This window comes from Petaurus breviceps, unplaced genomic scaffold, assembly GCF_028583685.1.
Source record: "Petaurus breviceps papuanus isolate PSGF00001 unplaced genomic scaffold, PetGlider_PUasm1.0 419, whole genome shotgun sequence".
Lineage (NCBI taxonomy): Eukaryota > Metazoa > Chordata > Mammalia > Diprotodontia > Petauridae > Petaurus > Petaurus breviceps.
The window spans coordinates 11,458,449-11,479,921 of NW_027186324.1; the positions used below are offsets into that span (position 1 = coordinate 11,458,449).

The 21,473-nt window shown below is 38.6% G+C and overlaps 1 protein-coding gene across 4 annotated transcripts in view; it reads right to left on the minus strand.

Moving 5' to 3' along the window:
- SCML2 (Scm polycomb group protein like 2) overlaps nucleotides 1–21,473 on the minus strand; it is a 218,216-nt gene that overhangs the window by 130,058 nt on the left and 66,685 nt on the right. For all 4 annotated transcript variants that reach the window (XM_069100712.1, XM_069100713.1, XM_069100711.1 and 1 more), the window contains exons 2-5: nucleotides 16,179–16,274; nucleotides 15,041–15,106; nucleotides 2,276–2,346; nucleotides 1,419–1,653 (exon numbers count right to left, since the gene is read on the minus strand). In XM_069100712.1, the coding sequence (XP_068956813.1) occupies nucleotides 1,419–1,653; nucleotides 2,276–2,346; nucleotides 15,041–15,106; nucleotides 16,179–16,221 (415 nt within the window). In that variant the 5' untranslated portion in view covers nucleotides 16,222–16,274. The remainder of the gene's footprint in view (nucleotides 1–1,418; nucleotides 1,654–2,275; nucleotides 2,347–15,040; nucleotides 15,107–16,178; nucleotides 16,275–21,473) is intronic.

The following is a 21,473-nucleotide window of genomic DNA, read 5'->3' on the forward strand; positions in this document are numbered from 1 at the left end:
CCAACCTTGCCAGCAATTATCAAGTAAAATGCAAGGGCACTTCATTTGTCCCACCTTGTATAAGGCTATTTAAAGAAATAATTCACCGGTATTTTCTGGTGTATAGTCCACCTTTCAAACTTCTTGTAACAATGATAGCTGTTCACATTCACACATTATTTCACAGTTTACAAAGCACTTTCCTTACAACAATTTATGACACAGATAAGGAAATTATCATCATCTGTATATCACAAGAGAAAACAGGGTCAAGCAGCTTGTGCACACCTGAGAGAAGATCTAAATCCAGTGTTATTCAAGTCCAGTGCAATATTCTACCAATAGCACTGTCTCTGCACTAAATAAGGAACTTTTCCCCCCAAAGTGGGGTAGATTCATAAGACCAAGGGCACATTTTATACTTCAAAATGACTTGGTGAAAGCTAATGCAACAGGGGCGGCTAGGTGGTGCAGTGAGTAGAGCACCGGCCCTGGAGTCAGGAGGACCTGAGTTCAAATCCAGCCTCAGATATCTGACACACTTACTAGCCGTGTGACCTTGGGTAAATCACTTAACCCCAACTACCCTTCCTCCCCCTCCAAAAAACAAAAAAAAAAAAAAAAGAAAGCTAATGCAACATCCGTTCCTCCTCAATGGCTTCTCATAAATCTATAAGGGTGGACCTTCTAACTCTCAGTAATATTGTTCCTGAACGTGCTTAAATTCTCGAGTGTAAAAGTGACCGTTGGTAGCAGTGACCACCTTTCTCCTACGCTCACAGATTATATCCAACCTCTCTATACCAGTTGGTTCTGACTCGGAGTAAACTTTAATGGACAACAGGGAACAGTAACCGAGTTTTTTCCTTTTCCTCCAGGCAGCTATCTAGATTTACTTACAGTAATTTGGGTACAAAAATGTCAAATGGGTTTTGTCGAGTGGCTGTATAGGTGTTCTGAAAGACTGTAAATCTTTCTACACCTTAAATCCCTCTAAACCTTAAGAGTTTGTTTCCCGGAGATGCTGTACTCCCAGTTTCCCCAAAAATTCATCAACAATTAGGCAACCTGATGATTAGCCACTCTCAACTTAACTAGGCTAGTCTTTGGATGACAGACCAAAAGTTTGCTACCCAGCTTGGAAACCTTTTCAAATTAGTAACAGTTGCTTAAAACACCCCAGAGGCGTGTGTATACCACAACAAACTACTTTAGTAACAGTAGACAAAGACATCAAATTTTAGAGTCTCAATACTGAATTTAACCCACAGTATACAGTATTCTGCTACCTGTCATCATTCATCTTTTCCTCATACAAACTAGGTATTTAATTGTAAAGCTTCCAAGGGATAGTGCAGAGATGAAAAATGAACATCACTCCCAAATTATTTTACTGAGGATCAAACTAATAGGAATATAGTGAAACATTTTCTCCTTACCCAGAGGAGGTTGAAGCATGCCTCCTTTCTTTTCACACGTTCCAATAGGCTGTATATCTGAAGAATCTACAAGCCTCCAAAAGTCATTTTTATTGTCACTGCCATCCAGTCGTAATCGTAATCTGGCACCAGTAATTCCAATGACTGTGGCAATACAGACAGAAGTGACATTCCGTGGGTCACGTGCTTCCAATTTCATGCCAACTTTGAAATCATTAGTAGGTGGAATCTTGGACTACATTTTTAAAAAAAGACACATTTATTAAAAACTACATGCTAGACAGGGAAAAAATATAATTTATCACCATATTGCTTAGGCATATTTTTTAATAACATAGTTTTCATTATGTCCTACATATAAGAACAGACAAAACCAGAAATCCACTGGTGAGCTGGAAGAAAAGGTTTCCCCCAGCCACTTCAAAAAATATGCCAATATCTGGATATACAACAATTTGCTTTTCCATGTACTGGTCACTCAAACACATGAACACCATCCCTCTACTGGCTGTTGTCTTAAACCTTTTCAAGTTCAGTCATCCTAAACTGAATGGACAACATGGTCCCAAGCAGAGTCATTCTGAATGCCAAGTTAGTGATGCTAACTACGACATATACTTTATCCAAGCCCTCTGGTACTGAAAATATTGCCAAGAAATAGCAAACACATTGTCACTTATTGATTTGTCTATCATGACCCTACTGCCACCAATAAAAGTCATGTAACCAGAAATTGTCATTAAGAGTGGTTCCGCTCTTAAAATACAGAAAGCTTTCCAGGGTGGTTGATAACATACTAGCTCTATGAAACTTCTTAGGCATGTATTACATAAAACATTTTTGTGACAGCATACTACCTGTCTGAAACACTGGGATGGAGCAGCTAAAGATCCAGTCTCTCTCAAGTAACTGTCCCAGTTAAAATGTTCTAGAAAAAAAAAAGGAAAATTTCTTTAGAGGAGATAATACTTGAACAACTTTCTGGAAAGAATAAAACATATATAAAATGTTGAACTAAAATATGTAACAAATACTTTTTTTTTTTTTAAACAATCGGGGTTAAGTACTTGCCCCAGGTTACACGGCCAGTTTTGTTGTGTGGGTGTTAAGTATCTGAGGCCCTAACCGATCCCAGCCCCCCCACTCTGGGGAGAGTGCTCTTACTCCCTGCGCCACCTACCCGCCCCCAGATACTTTTTTTTAATGTCTTCTCAGCTTCTATTCTGATGCCTCATTGTGACATGCAGGTTTATGAAGGAGCTCCAAGGATTTGCCAACAGAACAACAGTAGAAGATCCTACTAAGACAAGAGTGAGAATATCCCCAATATGCTGTTTTCAGAAAAAAACTTGTTTACACTTACATGAATTGATGCAAAGCAGACTGAGCAGAACCAAAACACTATACACAGTAATAGCAACACTGTCATGATAATCATCTGTGAAAGGTTCAGCTAATACAATCAGTACAATGATTCATGACAAATCCACAGGAACAAGTGATGAAAAATGCTATCTGCAGAGAACTAATGAACTCTGAGCACAGACTGCAACATATTTCTCTCATTTTTATTGTTCTTACTTCATATAGAAGTTTTTGCATGACTTTATATATACTGATATTTATTACCTTCTTTTTTTTTTAAGCAATTGGGGTTAAGTAACTTGCTCAAGGTTACACAGCCAGTTATTTCTGGGTTGGTGCTAAGTGTCTGAGCCCGGATTCGATCCCCAGGTTATCCCGACACTGAAGCCAGTGTACTTACTCACTGAGCCACCTGGCCACCCCCAAGCAATTGGGGTTAAGTAGCTTGCTCAAGGTTACACGGCCAGGTGTTTCTGGGTGGGTGCTAAGAGTCTGAGCCTGGAATTCAATCCCAGGTCATCCCGACACTGGGGCCGGTGCTCTTACTCGCTGAGCCACCTGGCCGCCCCGATTTATTACCTTCTTAATGGACATGGGAAGAGAACGGAGGGATAGAGAGAGTTTGGAACTGAAAATTAAAATGAAACATAAAATAAATAAAAGAATATCCCCAATGTTCAAATGACAGGAACAAGTAGTTTTCAAGGGAAGAAACCCAAGCTATCAACAGTGATATGAAAAAAATGCTTCAAAACACTAATAATTAGAGATATGAAAATTAAAAGCAACTCTGAGTTTCTACCTCATGCCTATCTGACTGGCAAAGCTGACAAAAACAGAACATGACAATGTTGGAGAGGCTGCAGGAAAACAGATACATTAATTCACTGTTTAAGTATCTGTAAAGTGCTACAGGTATTCTAGAAATCTGGAAACATGTCCTAAAAATTATTCAACTGTGCATACTCTCTTACCCAGCATGACCCAGAAACTTCTACAATGCCTATATCCCAAGGTGATCAAAAAAAAGAGAAAAAGGATCCAAATATTAAAAATCCAGTGTTTTTTTTTTCTAGTAACCAAGAACCATAAACTAAGGGGGGGGGAGGGGCTGTTAATTGGGAAATAGCTTAACAAAGTATAAATGTAATGGAATAAGATTGTGCTATAAGAAATTATAAAAAGGATGGGTTTAGAGAAACCGGAGACGATGATCTGGGTGAATCAGCAGACAGAACCGGGAGAACAATTTACAAAAATGAACAATTTTAAGACTTAAAGCTTCTGATCAATGCAATGGCCAACTATTATTTGATTCTAGATGACAGATGACAAAGAACACCACCTACTTCCTAAAAAAAAAAACGATGAAATAGATATGAAAAATAAGACATTTGGGGGCATATCCAATGTAGGAATCTGTTTTACCTATGAATATCTGTTACAAGAGCTGCAGTCTTCTTTTTTTACTCTGAAGGCAGCTAAATGTCATAATTAAACAAAAAAAATAAATCCTTCAAAATGTGGGCCGGTGAATCTAGCTTCTGTGCAAATTGCAGAATATATTTTTCAAATATATTGGAGGAGAGAGACAAAGTGTCATAGTGGAAAAATCCCCAGTCTTATAATTAGGAAGTCTCAGGTCTCTGACACATAATATAACCCTGAACAAGTCATTCATCTTCTCACTGCCTCACATTACTCTCTAAGGCTATAAACTGGAAAGCAATTGCCCGTCTATTATAATAGTAAAGGAAGTTTCCTCACTGGCAGTTCACTCTAACAGTGAAATCGTAGGTCCTGTCCAAATAGCTCCCAAACACAAACTACTTGAATGATTTGTGAATATTTTAAAAAGAAACAGTTATCATTAATAATCAGCAAGAGATCATCCAGAACAAGCCAAACCTTCTGACAAGATTACAAAGGTGGCTGATCACGAGAATGTCACCAATAATATAACTAGATTTCAGAAGGCCATTTGATAAAACCTCTCCTGGTATTGCTATAGAAAAGATGAAGAAAGAGAGGCTAGATTATACGTCAGGTAGATTCAGAGCTAGTTGAATGACCAAAGACAAAGTATTCTCTTTAGTGAATCACTACCAATTTTGAGAGCTCTTTAATAGAGGGCCACAGGCCTGTGAGTTTGTGCTAATTCACTATTTTTATCGATGACTTAAATGAAGGCATGCATCAATCAACTAACAACTATTTCTTCCAAGAACTGTTCTAGGCGTTGGGGATACAGATGCAATGAACTGATAACATACCTGCTAGCAGGAAGCTTAAATGCTATTGAAGAAGATAAGCACATATCTACATATATACAGAAAATAAAGAATAAATGCAAAAAAATACAAAGTTGTTCAGTAAGAGGTAACTTGGGAGGTAGGACACTAGCAATTGGGGAGATGGAGAAAGACTTCATGTGGAAAACGACACTTGAAGGAAGAAAGGAGATAAGGGGGGAAGCACCTTCTCCTCACGAGGACTAGCCAGTGACAATACACAGAGGTGCCCACATGGAGAGGAAGAATGACTGCGGCTGGAAAGGAAGCCTGGGTCCAGATCACACAAGCTTTAAGATCTAAACAGAAGAAGACAGATTTGGTTCTAGAGGGGGTCAACGGAGTTTACTGCGTAGAGGAGTGACATGGTCAGATCTGCGTTCAGGGAAATCCACTTTGGCAGGGGTGTGCAGAACAGACCAGAAGAGCAAAGACCTTGAGGCAAGGAGATGAAGCACAAGGCTGCTACAATAATCCAGGCAAAGCTGATGAGGAATGCCTAACCTAAGGTGGTAGCCATGGAGCAAAAAGGAGTTCCGGGGCACAAGAGATATCATGGATGTAAACATGCTAAGATCTGGTAGCTGCCTGGATGTGCAGCGCGAGGAAGAGCAAGGAGGCGAAAGCAACGCCAAGTCTGTGAACCCCAGAGATTAGGAGAACAGCGGTAAGTAACTTCAACGGAAACAGAGAAACAAAGCCTTCAACATTTCACAAAAATGGCTGGGAAAACTGGAAAGCGATTTGGCAGAAACTAGGCACACACTCACAGTCACATCATATACCAAGATAAGGTCAAAATGGATTAATTATTTATCCATAAAGGGTGACAGAAGGAATTTAGGAGAGCAAGGAAAAATGTACCTGTCAGATTTATGGATAAGAGAAGAGTTTACATTCAGAAAAGAGATAGAAGGGATTATAGAAAGTAAAACAGGTAATTTTGATGAAATTAAGAAATAAAACCAATGCAGCCAAAATTAGAAGGAAAACAGGAAATGGGGGAAACTTTTATAGCAAATATATCGGTGTGTGACGGAGGTGAAAACTTCCCAGACTATCCCCTAAAATGGACACAGCGCTCTAAACTCAAGCTGGGCTTCGGCTGCAGCTCAGCCCAAGTTTCATTTTTGCAAACTTACCTTAACTCCCCTGCTTTCACCCACTCCCAAATCAGGTAGCAAATGCTTTCATCGGTTTTCACTGGCTAAAGATTGTTTCCTTGTATCTGGGGAGATTCCCGAGCTAGATTGTAAGGCCGAGCTCTCGACCAGCCAAGGCAAGCTCAGTGGAAGAGGCTGTCCGTTAGGCTATATAACCTCGGTTTGTTTTCTGTAACTTGCCTCCCTCCACTGGTCCCTCCTGGTGCAGGCGACGCCCTCTTCTTGCAAGAAACGTATAAATCTTTTCTGTTCCTACCTACAGAAGCCTCTGAGTTTTTTGATTAAATTCTGGATAGGGTTTTTCATCTCACACAATAGGGAACTGAATCAAATTTATAAAAATACAAGCCATTCCTCAGGAGATAAATGGTTGGAGGATATGAACAGAAGAAATCAAAGCTATATTTGGACTTATAAACAAATACTCTAAATCATTACTGACTAGAGAAATGCAAATTAAAACAACTCTTACACACCACCTCTTATCTATCAGATTATGGCTTGGAGAGGATATGGAATGACTGGGACACTAATACACTGTGGAGTTGTGAACAAGTCCAACCGTTCCGGAAAGCAATTTGTAAAACTGTGCAGACCCTCTGACCTAGTAATACCACTAGTATTGTGGTCTGTGCCCCAAAGAGAGCAAAGGAAAGGGAAAAGGCCCTATTTGTATTTGTATATTTATAGCAGCTCTTTTGTGGTGGCAAAGAATCAGAAATCCAAGGGATGCCTAACAACTGGGGAATGACTAAACAAACTGGCATATTACGTGGCATACTACGGCGATGGAATAGTATTACACGATTAGAAATAATGAGTAGAACACTCTTAGGAAAACCTGAGAAAAACTAATATGAACTGATGCAAAGAGAAAGGAACAGAACCCAGAGAAAGCTCTATTGTAAGAATGGCCAACTGGGAAAGACTTGGCTACTCCAATCAGCTATTGATCCAAAATGATTCCCAAGGACCCATGGTGAAAAACGCTATCTACCTCCAGAGAAAGAACTGATGAATGCTGAATGCAGACTGAAGCATACTTTGTTCTCACTATTTTATTTTCTTTGTGTTTTCTTTTGCAACATGGCCAACATGGATGTGTTTTGCTTGATCTCACGTGTATAATAAAAATCAAATTGCTTGTCTTCTTCAGGAAGGGGGATTGGAAGAAGGGAGACAATTTGGCATTCAATTTTTTTTTAAAATTATTGTTTGAAAATATTTACAGCAAGTACCATCTGATAAAGGACTAATTTCTCAACTATATAGAGAACTGAGTCTAATTTATAAGAATACAAATCATTCTCCAATTGATACATGGTCAAAGGATATGAACAGTTTTGAGATAAAGAAATCAAAGCTATCTAAAATCATATGAACAAATACTCTAAATCTTTATTGATTAGAGAAATGCAAATCAAAACAACTCTGAGGTACCACCTCACACATATCAGATTGGCTAAAATAACCAAAAAAAGATGTTTGTAAATGGCGATGGGAATTTGAAGATCTTCCCTGACCCCTAAAAGGCCGAATGTAATCACACGGAGCCTGTGGTGGGAGGAGTTTGCTGCAGGGTGGAGCAGAGCCCACAGGAAGAGGGAAGTCAGAGCTGGAGGGAGAAGAGGCACCCAAGGAGACAGCTAGGCTTGTGAGCGTCTGTTTTCCCCCTGCTGTGACAGCTAGGCCTGTAAGTGCTTGTTCGTGGGAAGGCTAAAGGATGGTGCAGCTCCCTGCTATGCTACGGTGTATTAACTTCTTTGTTACTATGATGGATTTGATTTTCTGGTGTCTGAATAAATGTTTTGCTTCTGTCTTCTATATAGAGAATCTGTTATATAAGAATCTGTTATGTGATTGAGAACTATGCTGGCACATTTGTAGTCACCATCCGTGCTGTGAATATTGCATCGATGCTACAATGCTGGAGGGAATTTGGGAAAATTGGGACACTAACGCACTGTTGGGGGAGTTGTGAACTGATTCATAGCCTTTGACCCAGTAATATCAGAAGAACAGTGCGCCAAAACAGCAATACTGTACATTGAAAAACTGTGAGCGACTTAGCTGTTCTCAGCAATACAATGACCCAAGACGACCGGAAAGGACTCATGATGAGAAATGCTATCCACCTCCAGAGAGAAAACTGATGTGGTCTGAATACAGACTGAAGCACACTGTTTTTCTCTTTTTTTTTCTGTTCATGTCTTGTTGTGCAAAATGACTAATATGGAAATGTTTTACATGACTGCACATGCATAACCTATATCAGATTACCATCTCAGGAAGGGTGGAGGGGAGGGAGAGAGAAATAGAATTTGGAACTTGAAATTTTTTTAAAAACATTATTGTTTTTACATGTAATTGGGGGAAAACAATATTTTTAAAAATTTTCACTTGTAATTAGGAAATATTTAATAAAAGAAAAAATAACTTTAAAAAATAGGGAAATCTAAAAAAGGGAAGAGTTTGGGGGAAAATAAAATCAGTTCAGGCTGGGGTCTTATAGATTCTCTTGAATAACTAGTTTGAAATGTCCAAAAGAAAACTGGTAAGACAGGACTGAGACTCATGGAAGAGACTGCGCATGGACTTACAGATTATTTATATAGAGATGAGAGCTAAACCCTTTGACCTCATGAGTTTACAAAAAGAGTATACAGTCATTCAACAAGCATTTATTAAGCATTTACAATGTTCCTGGTACTATCCCAATTCCTAGTGTAGAAAGGCAAAATCATGGCCTTGCCCTTAAGAAGCTTACATTCTAAAGAGGGACACAACATGCAAACAGCTGTGTACATGCCTTCTGTAGAAGGAAATATTTGAGCTCAATCTTGAAGGAAACCAGGGAAGCCAAGAAGGAAAGGTGAGAAGCAAAACCATCCTCAGTCATAGGGGCAGACGGAATGTCATCTGTTTCTGAAAAGCAGCCAAGTTGTAAAGGCTTTAAAAGCCAAATCAAAGATGCTATTTTTGATCCAGGGGGTAAAAGGAAGCCACTGGTGTTCAGATTTGATATTAAGGATGATCATATGGTCACTTGAGTAGAGGATGGACTACAGCAGGAAAGGTCTGGAGGCTGGGAGACCAATCAGAAGTCTACTGTCGTGGTCTAGTTATGAGATGATGATAAATTGAGAAAAGGGGGTATCTGTAACAGACATTATGAAGTTAGAAAAACAAAGCATGACAAAAGATTAGATTGTGAATTAAGTATGAGTGAGGAGCCAAGGGTGAAAACTGAGGCTGTAAGCCTAGATGACCTGAAAGGTGACTCCCCTGTAGAGGGTAAAGGGAATCTGGGAAGAAAGATAATCAGCTCCATTCTGAACATGTCAAATTTGAGGTGTTTACAAGACATTCAGTTGGAAATGTCCAAAAGATATCTGGCAACAGAAGGATGTAAGAAAAGGGGTTGGGGCTGGATATACATTATCTGAAATCTACCTGCAGAGAGATGATAACTGAATCCATGACAGCTAATGAGATCACCGAATGATATAAAATAGAAAGAAAAAAAATGACTAAGGTGAGAGAAACACCTACAGTTAGGAGACATGACCCGGAGGAAATTCTAGTAAAAGAGAGAGGCAGAAAGAGAACCAGGGGAAAGCAGTGTTACAGAAATCTAGAGAGGAGAATACAGGAAAACAGGTGGTCAACGGCATTCAAAGCTGAAGAGGGGTCAAGAAAGATGACGACTGAGGAAAAATCATTAGCTCTGTCAATGAAGACATCACTGGAAATTCTGTAAGAGCAGAGCTGCTAGGACAGAATCGTGGAAACATCCCAAGTTAGGGGACATGACACAGACAAGCCAGCAGAGCAGACTGAAAAGTAGTAGTCAGACATACCGGCATACCATCACAAAAACCCAGAGAGAGAAGAGAAAGTATCACGGAGAGATTTTAAACTCATTAAATTCCTTGAGGGTACTTTTAAAGATCAACTTTGTTCTAAACAGTTTTGGGGGGAAAAAAGATAACATTTTTAAAATGGTTTTGCTATACTTTAACATGCCCCATCTACTTATATGTAGGATCAGGTTTTCCTGTCAATGAATTATTATCTATGTATGTGTGGATAACTGACCCAAAAAAATGTATGATAAAGACAGCCCAGGGCCCATACGCCAGAAGCTTAGAGAGCTGCAATGCCACCCAGAAGACTTTTCCTGCTTCTAAGACAGCCTCCAGGTCTATCATTATGGAAAACAACCTTAGTGGGGAAGGCAACGGCCTCGCACCAATCAAATGCCACCTATGAGCAGGTAAGACTAAACCTGAGGAACAGCACTGCCCCCTCATCCCCGGCTCTATCAGATCACTAACCCTGCCTGCTACCAAGCCCATCTTCTAGGAAAGCAACCCTTGTGAGGTAAGACCTGCCACCTGCCTCTGTTTCCTCAGCAGTCACAGCTACTGAAGATTCCGAAAAGAAAACCCTCATCACTAAAATATTCCAACATCAGAAACAGGCACAGTTTTATCAATGGAAATGACATTTTAAAAGATGTATTACCTTCTTCAACCTAAGAACCGCAGGGTCTTTGAGTGTGCAGATTGTCTTGGCTTTCTACTTATATTCCCAATGCTTAGCATAGTGCTTTACACACACATCAATACTCAATAAATACTTTTTCATGCATTATTTTCATGAATACTCTTTTCTACACTGTAGAAATTTGAATTGTTTTGAGCTTATCTTTCAGCCTTCAGATAGGTTCACAGTCTATTTTTGCGAGGGTCACAGATTCAAGTCTTTGTTTAAAAAAAAGAATAAACTGATGCATTGCTGATGCTCACAAGTCTGTTTGAATGCAGTTTATTCCCTCAAAATCCAGTTATGATTCATATTTGTAGCTGAACTTCCCTACGTCCTTACAGAATTTTTCCTGCTTAAACCTGCCACAGTACTTTCTCCTTCCAAGAGTGGGGAGGGGAAGAAGTGTAAACGAAGGTGTGAAATGCCTATGTGTAGTATGAAGCCAGCAAAACGATGCTTATTAGGGAGAGAGCCAAGACAATCTAGAAAGGGCTTGCCAGTTATCACAGTATTTCAAACAGCTGATAATCCCATCACTGCGCTTCAAGAGATATTTATATTTGTCAAATACTGCTCTTCATCCTCTGCCCACCCCTTGTCTCCCCCAATCAACTAGCAACAACGGTAGCTAGCCTTTGTGGCTTTTTATGTTATTAAGCCCTACAAAATACAAAAACACTGACAAAATATAAACAAAGGCATAGAAATTACAACAAGTACCTTCCTCCACATTAATAATGGAATTAGACCCACATTAATCCTGTCCCACCTATTGGCCACAATCAGTTGGAGCTGTCTCAACAATTATAAATGCATAAAAGATTTTAAATTTAAAAATTAATTTTGCCAATCATGGAAACAATTCATAAAAGCTATAGCTTATACAAATTTTGAAAAGTCAAACAGGGATTCCATACAAAGTAGTATCAACTTATAAGTATTTTTTTTTTTTTCAATTTTCAAGCATTTAATTCTCCCTTCTACTCTACTTTCACTGGAAAAAAAAAAGGAAAAATAAAACCCTTATAATAAGCATAATCAAGCAAAACAAATCCCCATATTGGTCACATCCAAAATATATCTCACTCTGCATACCAGTCCATCAGCTCACTGTTAAAAAACATCATTCTCGGGGCGGCCAGGTAGCACATCGAGTAAGAGCACCGGCTCCAGTGTCGGGATGACCTGGGATCGAATCCGGGCTCAGACACTTAGCACCCACCCAGAAACACCTGGCCGTGTAACCTTGAGCAAGTTACTTAACCCCAATTGCTTAAAAAAAAAAAAAACATCATTCTTTATCACTGGTCCTCTAGAACCGTAGCTGATCAGAGTTAAGTCTTTCAGAACCATTTGTTTTTACAACGTTGATTACAGGATAAATTGTTTCTGGTTCTGTTCCCTGTATTCTGATTCAGCCTATACAAGTTTCTTACAACAATATTCTATGACATTCATATGTTTGCTCATCTGTTCCCCACTGGATGGGAACCCCTTTAGTTACAGTTCTACTACGTCACCACAGAAAGAGGTGCCATAAATATTCTTATACATACTTGGGGTAGATATATTAACTTGTTAAAAATATCCCAACTTAGATGTCCTTCCATCACTTCAACATGACCAAAAGCAATCTCATCATCCTTCCTGCCAAACCAATCTAACCTCCAAATTCTCCCAGTACAGGTATGAAAGATCAAAATCCCTGAGTCGTTCTCAACAATGATTTTTTTACCAAATGGAACTGAGGCTTCAACTCCTCTTTCTTTTACCCAAAGCTATCTCACCTTAAACCTGGATTATAAAACAGCCTCCCTTGACTTGAAGATTTCTTCGTTCCAACCCATCTTAGACAATAGTGTCACAATAACTTTCCCAAAACTGATCCTAACCTATTTTATACCCTGAAGATACAAAAACAAAAGTGAAACAATTCCATGTCTTCAAGGAAAGATTCTAAAGGAAAACAAACACACAAATAAGATAAAAAGTAAATATGATGTAATTCTGAAGCAAGAGGCACTAACAACTGTGAAATTCAGTTCTATTTATCTTAATCCTAACTAAGTCTCAAAGCCCAATTTAAATTCCTTCTACTTGCTGATACAGCTTTTTTCCCAACTCCTTGAGCATTTATGATCTACAAGACACAATAATACTCTGATCCAATTCATTCCAGAAAGTATGTGAAGTTCCTATCGTGTGCAAAAAGCTCTATGCTTGGTCCTGATACAGAGAGAAAGCAAAACCAGTACCTAAAATCCTGGAACCAACATGGAAGAGAAGGTAATAACATAAGCAAATAGTTATCTGTAACCCAAGGCACATAGTGTCACTGAAGACTCTACAGACAGATGGACTGACCCAAGAAAACCATTCTCTCTCTTTATTTAATTGAACATACTTGGAGGTACTGCGTGAAAATCTCCAAATATAGATCAGGTGCAGATTTTTCCAAATGTGAACAAAAAATACTACCAACCTGTAATGGGAATGTAAATTTTAAAGATCTTCCCCGCCCCTAGGCTAAAGTGCACCTGGAGCCTAGGGAGGGAGGCTTGTTTTTCAGTAGATACTTTTTGATTAGCCAGTGGGTCCAAAAGGTTGTTACATTCTCTGAGCCAGGAGAAGGCTATATAAGCCCTGATGTGTAGCTTTGTTTTGGGACTCACTTTGAGAAATGTTCTGTGATTTGATATGGATTCTGGGAAGCCGTTGTCCTGAGCTCCCTCCTCCCCCCGGCTTTGAAAAACCCAGATGTTGAAAGGGTATGGATGTAATGGTTGGACAGTTTGAAATCTGTCTACTAGATCTGTTTCTGTCTTGATAATTCTGTCTGTGTACTTTGAAGTTCGGGGTGCTGACCTTTTCCCCTGAACAAGGTAAAGGATACATGTCTGACTGATTAAAGTAAGCTTGTTAACCCATTTTGAGTTGCTTTCCTTAAACAAAGCAGATCCAAGGACCTGTATTGGCAGCAAACCCTGAGGACGCTTGGGGTGCTTGCCGCTACACAACCTTACAATATTCAATGTGCTATTTATTGTAAAGCAATTATGTGAACTTCTCAATGATCTCAATTCTATATAAGCAGTCTTCTCTGCTGTTCTTCATTCATGTGTCATAGCCTCCCCCAAGGCAGTGTCCTGGGCTCTTTTATCTTTTCCCTCTAGCTCCATTTTCTGTGGGTTCAATATTATACATCCAACCCTAGTTCATTCTCCTGAGGGCCATTCCAAAATCACCAAAGGCCTTTTGGACATTTCTAACCGGATGACAGCATCTGTAACTTCAATCCAAAACAGAATTCAGTATCTTCCTCCCCAAGCCTCCCCCTCTTCCCAACTTGTCTGTTACTTTTGAAGATGCCGCTCTTCTCCATTCACTCAGGCCTAGGACGGCAGGATCTCTACTTCTACCCCTCGTATTCACTCACCCCATATATCCAATATGCGGCCAGCCTTACAGCTTCTATCACAGTATCTCACACTACATCCAGTCTCCCCTGACACATCCACCATCCTAGCTTAGGCCCTTATCACCTCTCATACAAACCGCTGTAGAGTAGCCTTCTCAGTGGTCTCTTGCCTCAGTTCTCCATCCATCATCCAATTGGCTGCTAACAACTTCACAAAAGCACTTACCTGACCTAGTCACCTCAATGTCACCCCAATGAGCTCCAGTGGCTCCCAATTACTTCCTGAATCAACCATAAACTGCTGTGAATGATATCTGCATTTCTTTATGATCTGGCCCCTGAGCCTTCTTAGACCTTCCTCTCGTTCTGGCAATATTGGCCTCTCTACAGTTCCTCTAACATGATACTCCATCTCTCTGGGTCTTTTCACCAGCTGCCCCCCACACCCAAAATGCCCTGGGTCCCTGACGGTGGCATTTCTGTGATTTCCCTTGAAGTCTCAACTCAGTCCTGTCTGCTCCAGGAAGTTTTTTCCAAGTGGCTAACAGCTGCTAATGCTTCCTTACAGTGTCTCTCATCTGTGCTGTATATACCTGAAATCCAACCCAGTCAGGAGTTGCCTCCCCCACTCAAATGTGAGCTCCTGGAGGGCAAGGATCACATTTCTTACTTTCCTTTGTATCTCCAGGTCCTAGCACATAGTAAGCACCTAATAATGCTTTGTCTGCACTTTAGATTATACTGCTTCATTTAAATGCCAAAAGTAAAAAAGAAAAAACTAAAAGTTAATAAGGAAGGCAACAGAATGCATTCTCAAATTATTTTAAAACATACCATACTGCACAGGAAGATTGTTTGAGTGATTTTTTCCTTGCTTTTCCTTCTTAATATTCTTTGAATCTAAAAAGAAATATTATGACCAAACTGATTAGCAAATTTAGAAGCAATTACATAATAAAGATCACTTGATATTTCTCTAGTTATGTTTCTCTAGTTGTTTAGTGCAACTTTTCTAATAAAAAATTTTACTTTCACTTATCCATTATATACTAAAATATAAAAAAATATCACCTGGAAATTAATTAGGCATTTTAGGAAATTCATTAATCAGCAAGAGGCAACGTGATAGTGTGCAGTTTTGAATCAGGAATCTAAAAAACCCTGCATTCAAATCTTGCCTCTGATATTTGATAACAATGTGACCATGGGAGAAAGTGATTTTAATATGAGCTTCAAGGAACTTCAGTTTCGATCTGCATCAGTAGAAAGAATATAAACCAAAAAAATCAGAGACTATTAACACATTCAAAGAGACATAAAGATAACATTTACCAAAATGGAATGATAAATTACTAAATTTAGTTATGCAAAGAAATTAGCACAGTCTCAAAATTACCTTACATAACAGAAAAATATTACTGATAATAAAACCAGAAAGAGTCAAATTTTAATTTTATTTGATGTTTTGGTAAACTAGCATTTTTAAGAGACTGTTGAGCCTAGAGCTATAAAATACTGAAAATGCTAAAAGTATAATTTAGAGCTAGAAGGGACCTCAAAGAAGTCATCCAGCCCAACCTTCAAAGGAAACTGAAACACAAGTATTAAACAGTGACGTAAGTTAACATTGGCCTCCTCTACTCCCCAGGTCCACTCACTTCTCTTTATTCTTTCCTCTGAATTCAAGATGAGTATCTCCCCAAAAGTCTAACCCCCTTAATTTATTTTCTATAATACTATAAAAAACAAATCTAACACCTGATGGTCACTAATTGCTATCAAATAACTACTACATGGAATATCAATTGAGACCATAAAATTAAGTTTAAACAAAATTAAAAATTTCTTCTTTCATCTTATACTTGAAGTAAATGGACAGGCCAAATAACCTATTCCATGTGCATTCTAATCTTACAAACAAGAAACTGAAATATTTCCTTCCCGTCTTCTTTAAACATGTAAATCACCTTACCTTTATTTACTGTCTTCCCCATGATTGTCCCCTTCTTCATCATTCTTCCTTGAGGCAAGAAGACCAGGAACAGCCTCTTTAGCACATAAAGGAATCCTGAAAGGCAGAATTACTATAAATCAGTTGCAGATTCAACACTTACTACCTTGATTCTAATTAAAACTGAAAAATCAAAAGGAAGGTTACAAAAAACTAGAATGAAACACATTTTTTCTTTATGAAAATTAAATAAATCTCCTGAGAAAAGATTTTATGCAATCATTATTAAAAATAGTCCTTAATTGAAATCTGTGTATTCACTATGCATATTCTGTTTTCTATTTTAAAGATTCTCAGAAAATAATGCCCTCATAAATTCAATTAGAAAAAAAGGACCATCAAATAACAGTCTTAGTTGAACTTCCATTTTCTTATACATACCTATCCATTACTGAACATAGCAGAAATTTAAGGTAGAGAGGAAAAAAGGATACAAGTTTTTACTTTAAAATTTTGGTGAAAACCAAGATAAAAATCTGAATCTTGATTTCTTGAAAAGCATTTACTAGTCAAGGGGATTTGTTAAATTTTTAGATGTCCGTATCTTATTAAAAGGAACCACAGAAGAAGCAGGAATTTCGCCTTCCGGACAGCCCCGCAGGCCCAGAGGAATCCGCCAGTGCAGCACTCGGGGAGCAGAGCTCAGGACCCGTGAGCCAGAGGCTTTGGCCCCAGGGCAGGCCTGACCAGCCGCCAGACAGAGGGACTCCAGATCAGCAGCAGCTGTGGCCGTTTCCAGATTTATCAACACATAGATGCGAAGGACAAGGTGAGAGGTCAGTGCAGTCTGGACTTTGGGACCCAGTAAGTGGGAACAGCCTGCCAGCACCACATGGCAGCTTCAGCTCCTAGCCCTGCAGAGTGTAGGGAAGCAAGCACCAGTCTGAGGGGTCATCGCTCTTGCTTTAACCTGCTTGGATCTGGATTGCAGTCTAGGGTGCAGGTCCTGGGGTATGCGACCTGCTTGCCAGAGCGTGTGGAGGCCTCAGAGAGGGCACCCATCTAATACCTCCAGCAGCTGAGAAAACCCCAGCGTTTGGGACAAAAGCTCCCCTGTCTGGTGGCAGAGTCCTACTGTGGCAAAAAGCCCAGGGGTCAAGTGACATGACCAGGCAAAGGAAACAAGGCAGACAGAAGATTCCAACATTAGACCCCTATTTGGGGGACAAAAGGGAGCAAAGTATGGAACAGGAAGAAGACAGTGAAGTCAGAACTCCTGCACCAAAAACTTCAAAGGAAAATAAGAGCTGGTTACAGGCCACAGAGGACCTTAAGAAGCAGATAAGAGAAGTGGAGGAAAAATTGGGAAGAGAAATGAGAACGATGCAAGAAAATTATGAAATGAGAGTCAACAGCCTGACTGAGGAAAATCATATCTTAAAAAATAGACTGACTCAAATGGCAAAAGAGGCTCCAAAAGGCAATGAGGAGAAGAATGCCTTAAAAAGCCGAATTTCCCGGATGGAAAAACAACCTGAAAACTCAATGAGGAGAATCATTGCTTCAGAATTAGATTGGAGCAAATGGAAGCTAATGACTTTATGAGAAATAAAGATGCTGTTAAACAGATGCAAACAAATGAAAGAATAGAAGGCAATGTGAAATATCTCATGGGAAAAACCATTGACCTCGAAAATAGATCCAAGAGAAATCATTTAAAAATTATTGGACTACCTGAAAGCCATGACCAAAGTAAGAACCTAGAAATCATCCTCCAAGAAATTCTCAAGGAAAACTGCCCTGATGTTTTAGAACCCGAGGGCAAAATAGAGGTTGAAAGAATCCACCAATCATCTCCTGAAAAAGATCCCAAAAAGAAAACTCCTAAGAATATTATAGCCAGGTTCCAGAATTCCCAGATCAAGGAGAGAATATTACAAGCAGCCAGGAAGAAACAATTTGAATATTGTGGAAACACCATCAGGATAACTCAGGATTTGGAAGCTTCTACACTGAGGGATCGAAGAGCTTGGAATATGATATTCCGGAGGGCAAAGGAACTGGGATTAAAACCAAGAGTCACCTTCCCAGCAAAACTGAGTATCATGTTTCAGGGGAAAATATGGTCATTCAGTGGAATAGAGGACTTTCAAGCATTTTTGTTGAAAAAACCAGAGTTGAATAGAAAATGTGACATTCAGATACAAGAAGCAAGAGAAACATGAGAAGGTAAACAGGGAAAAGAAATCATAAGGAACTTATCAAAGTTGAACTATTAACATTCCTACATGGAAAAACAATAATTGTAAGTTATTAAACTTTTCTCAGTATGTAAATAGTTGAAGGGAATAGAAATATATATATATATATATATGTGTGTGTATATATATATATATATATATGTCTATATCAGAGGGTATATGGCCATATGAATACATATGTGAATGTGTGTATATATGTGTACAGGTATACATAGATAGAGGGCACAGGACCAATTTAACAGGAAGGGATGATACTTAAAAGGTGAAATTAAGAGGTGAGAGAGGAATATAATGAGAGGAGATGGGGAGAAACAGAATGGGGTCAACTATCTCATACAGAAGAGGCAAGGGGAAATGGTTACAATGGAGGGGAAGAATAGGAAGGCAAAAGGGAATGGGTCAACCTCATTCCCATTGAATCTGGCTTGGGGAGGGAATGAAATACACACTAAATAGAGTATCTCACCCTCCGGGAGAGTAGGAGTGGAAGGGGATGAGAGGGGGGATGATGGAAAGGAGGGAAGGCTGCGGGGGAGGGAAGTTGGAAGCAACCACTTATGAAAAGGGACGGGATCAAAGCAGAGAATAGAACAAGTGGGAGGTTGGATAGGAGGGAGGGAAATATAGTCAGTCTTTTACAATGTATCTACTATGTTACTGTTTTGTATTAGCCACACATGTACAACCTATACTGAACTGCTTATCTTCCCAGTAAGGGTGGGTGACAAGGGAGGAAGGGAATGAATCTGGAATTCAAAATTTTAAAATCAAATGTTTAAATTATGTATATAGTATCATTAATACTATTTTACATGTAATTGGATATCCAGGATATATTGGGTATTACATGTAATAAGATATACAGGCACTGGAAAAGTCAAAAGGGGTATGGGAGAAAATATGGGAGAGAGCAGATTGGAGGAGGGGATATCCTGTGGGACTGCTGTTTTGGGGTGGTACGTAGGGGAAAAACTGGGAGAAAATTTGTAACTCAAAATCTGGTGGAAATGAATGATGTAAAACAGAAGGTAATAAAGCATTTGAAAAAATTAATAAAAAATAAATAAATAAAAGGAACCACAGACAATGAATTAATGGCACAGCATCCAAATTCCTAAAGGAAAAGTTTTTACTTTTAATTTTAAAATATAATTTAATTTTAATTACTTTAAAAGTAATTAAAAGAGGCAATAGTAAACATACAACTTTTCCCTCTTAGAGCTAAATAAATCCAACAATAATAGAATATTAGAAAAATTATGAAAGACCTCTGGAGAAAACTGAATACAAATAGAAAGGAGTATACCTTTTCCTCAGCTATACTTTCACTTTCACCAAAACTGATTATGCATTAGGTTATAAAAAAGTCATAATGAAATACAGAAAAGCAAAAGTATTAAATACACCCTTTTAAGATCACAGCACAATCAAAATTACACTTAAGAAAAGATTGTAGAAGCACAGATTATAAATTAATTGCAGGTAGTGGGGGCAGCCAGGTAGTGCAGTGAATAGAATCAGCCTAGAGTCAGGAGGACGCAAGTTCAAATCCAGTCTCGGACACTTGACATTTACTAGCTGTGTGACTCTGGGCAAGTCATTTAACCCTGATTAACTTGCCAAAAAAAAAAAGTTAATCGGAAACTAAATAAAGTAATACTAAAGAATAAGTGGGTCAAAGAACAAATCATAGAAACAATCAATAATTTCATTAAAGAGAATGATAATTAAGACAACACTCCAAAATTTATAGGGTACGGCCAAAGCAATACTTAGGGGAAAATGTATTTCCTTAAATGTGTATATCAATAAAAGTGACAAAGAGCAGATTAGTGACTTGGTATGCAAATAAAAAAAATAGAAAAAGAACAAATTAAAAATTCATGATAAAATACAAAAATGGGGATCCTGAACACCAAAGGAGAGATGAACAAAACAGAAAGAAAATCACTGAACTAATAAATAAACTAGAAGCTGACTCTATGGAAAAATAAAACAGGTAAGTTACTGGTTAATTTGATCTTAAAGAAAGAAAATCAAATTACCAATATCAAAAATGGAACCTAAGTGCATTGAATAGTCAGTCGTTTTTCAGTCATGTCCAACTCTTCATGACCCCTCTTTGGGTTTTCTTTGTGAAGATAGTGGAGTGGTTTGCCATTTCCTTGTCTAGCTCATTTTACAACGAGGAAACAGAGGCAAAGAGGGTCTCTCATATCCACAGAGTCATATAGCTTCTAAGTGTCCAAAGTCAAATCTGAACTAAGGTCCTGGCTCCCAACCCTGTACTCTATCCACTGTGCTACCTACCTGCCTATGGAAGAATATTCACAAAATATAAATTACCAGATTAGCAGAAGAATAAACAGAATACTTAAATAACCCTATCTTAGAAAAAGAAATTCAACAAGTCAGAATGAGCTCCATAAGTAAAAAAAATTCCCAGGACAAGATAGATTCACATCTACCAAACATTTAAAGAACAGTTAATACCAATACTATATAAACTACTTGGGAAAACAGGCAAAGAAGGGGTCCTACCAAATTCATTTATGACCACAAATACAGTGCTGATTTCTAAACCACGAAGAGCAAAAATGGAAAAGGAAAACTATAGACCAATTTCCTTAAAGTATACTGATGTAAAATTTTTAAATAAAATACTAATAAGGACATTATAGCAATATGGCACAGATACATATCACAAACATCATGACCAGGTAGGACTTATACCAAGAACATAAGACTGGTTCAATATTAGGAAAATTATCAGCATAACTGACTATATGAATGACAAAAACAACAAAAATCATGATTATCTCAACAGATACAGAAAAGGCTTTTGATAAAATACAATGCCCATTCCTAATAAAATACTATAGAGCACAGTAATAAACAGAGCTTTCCGAGGCAGCCAGGTGGCGCAGTGAGTAAGAGCTCCGGCCTCAGAGTCGGGAGACTTGGGATTGGTTCTAGGCTCAGATACTTAACACCCACACAAAAATAATTGGCCTTGTAACCCTGAACAAGTTACTTAACCCTGATTGTTTTAAAA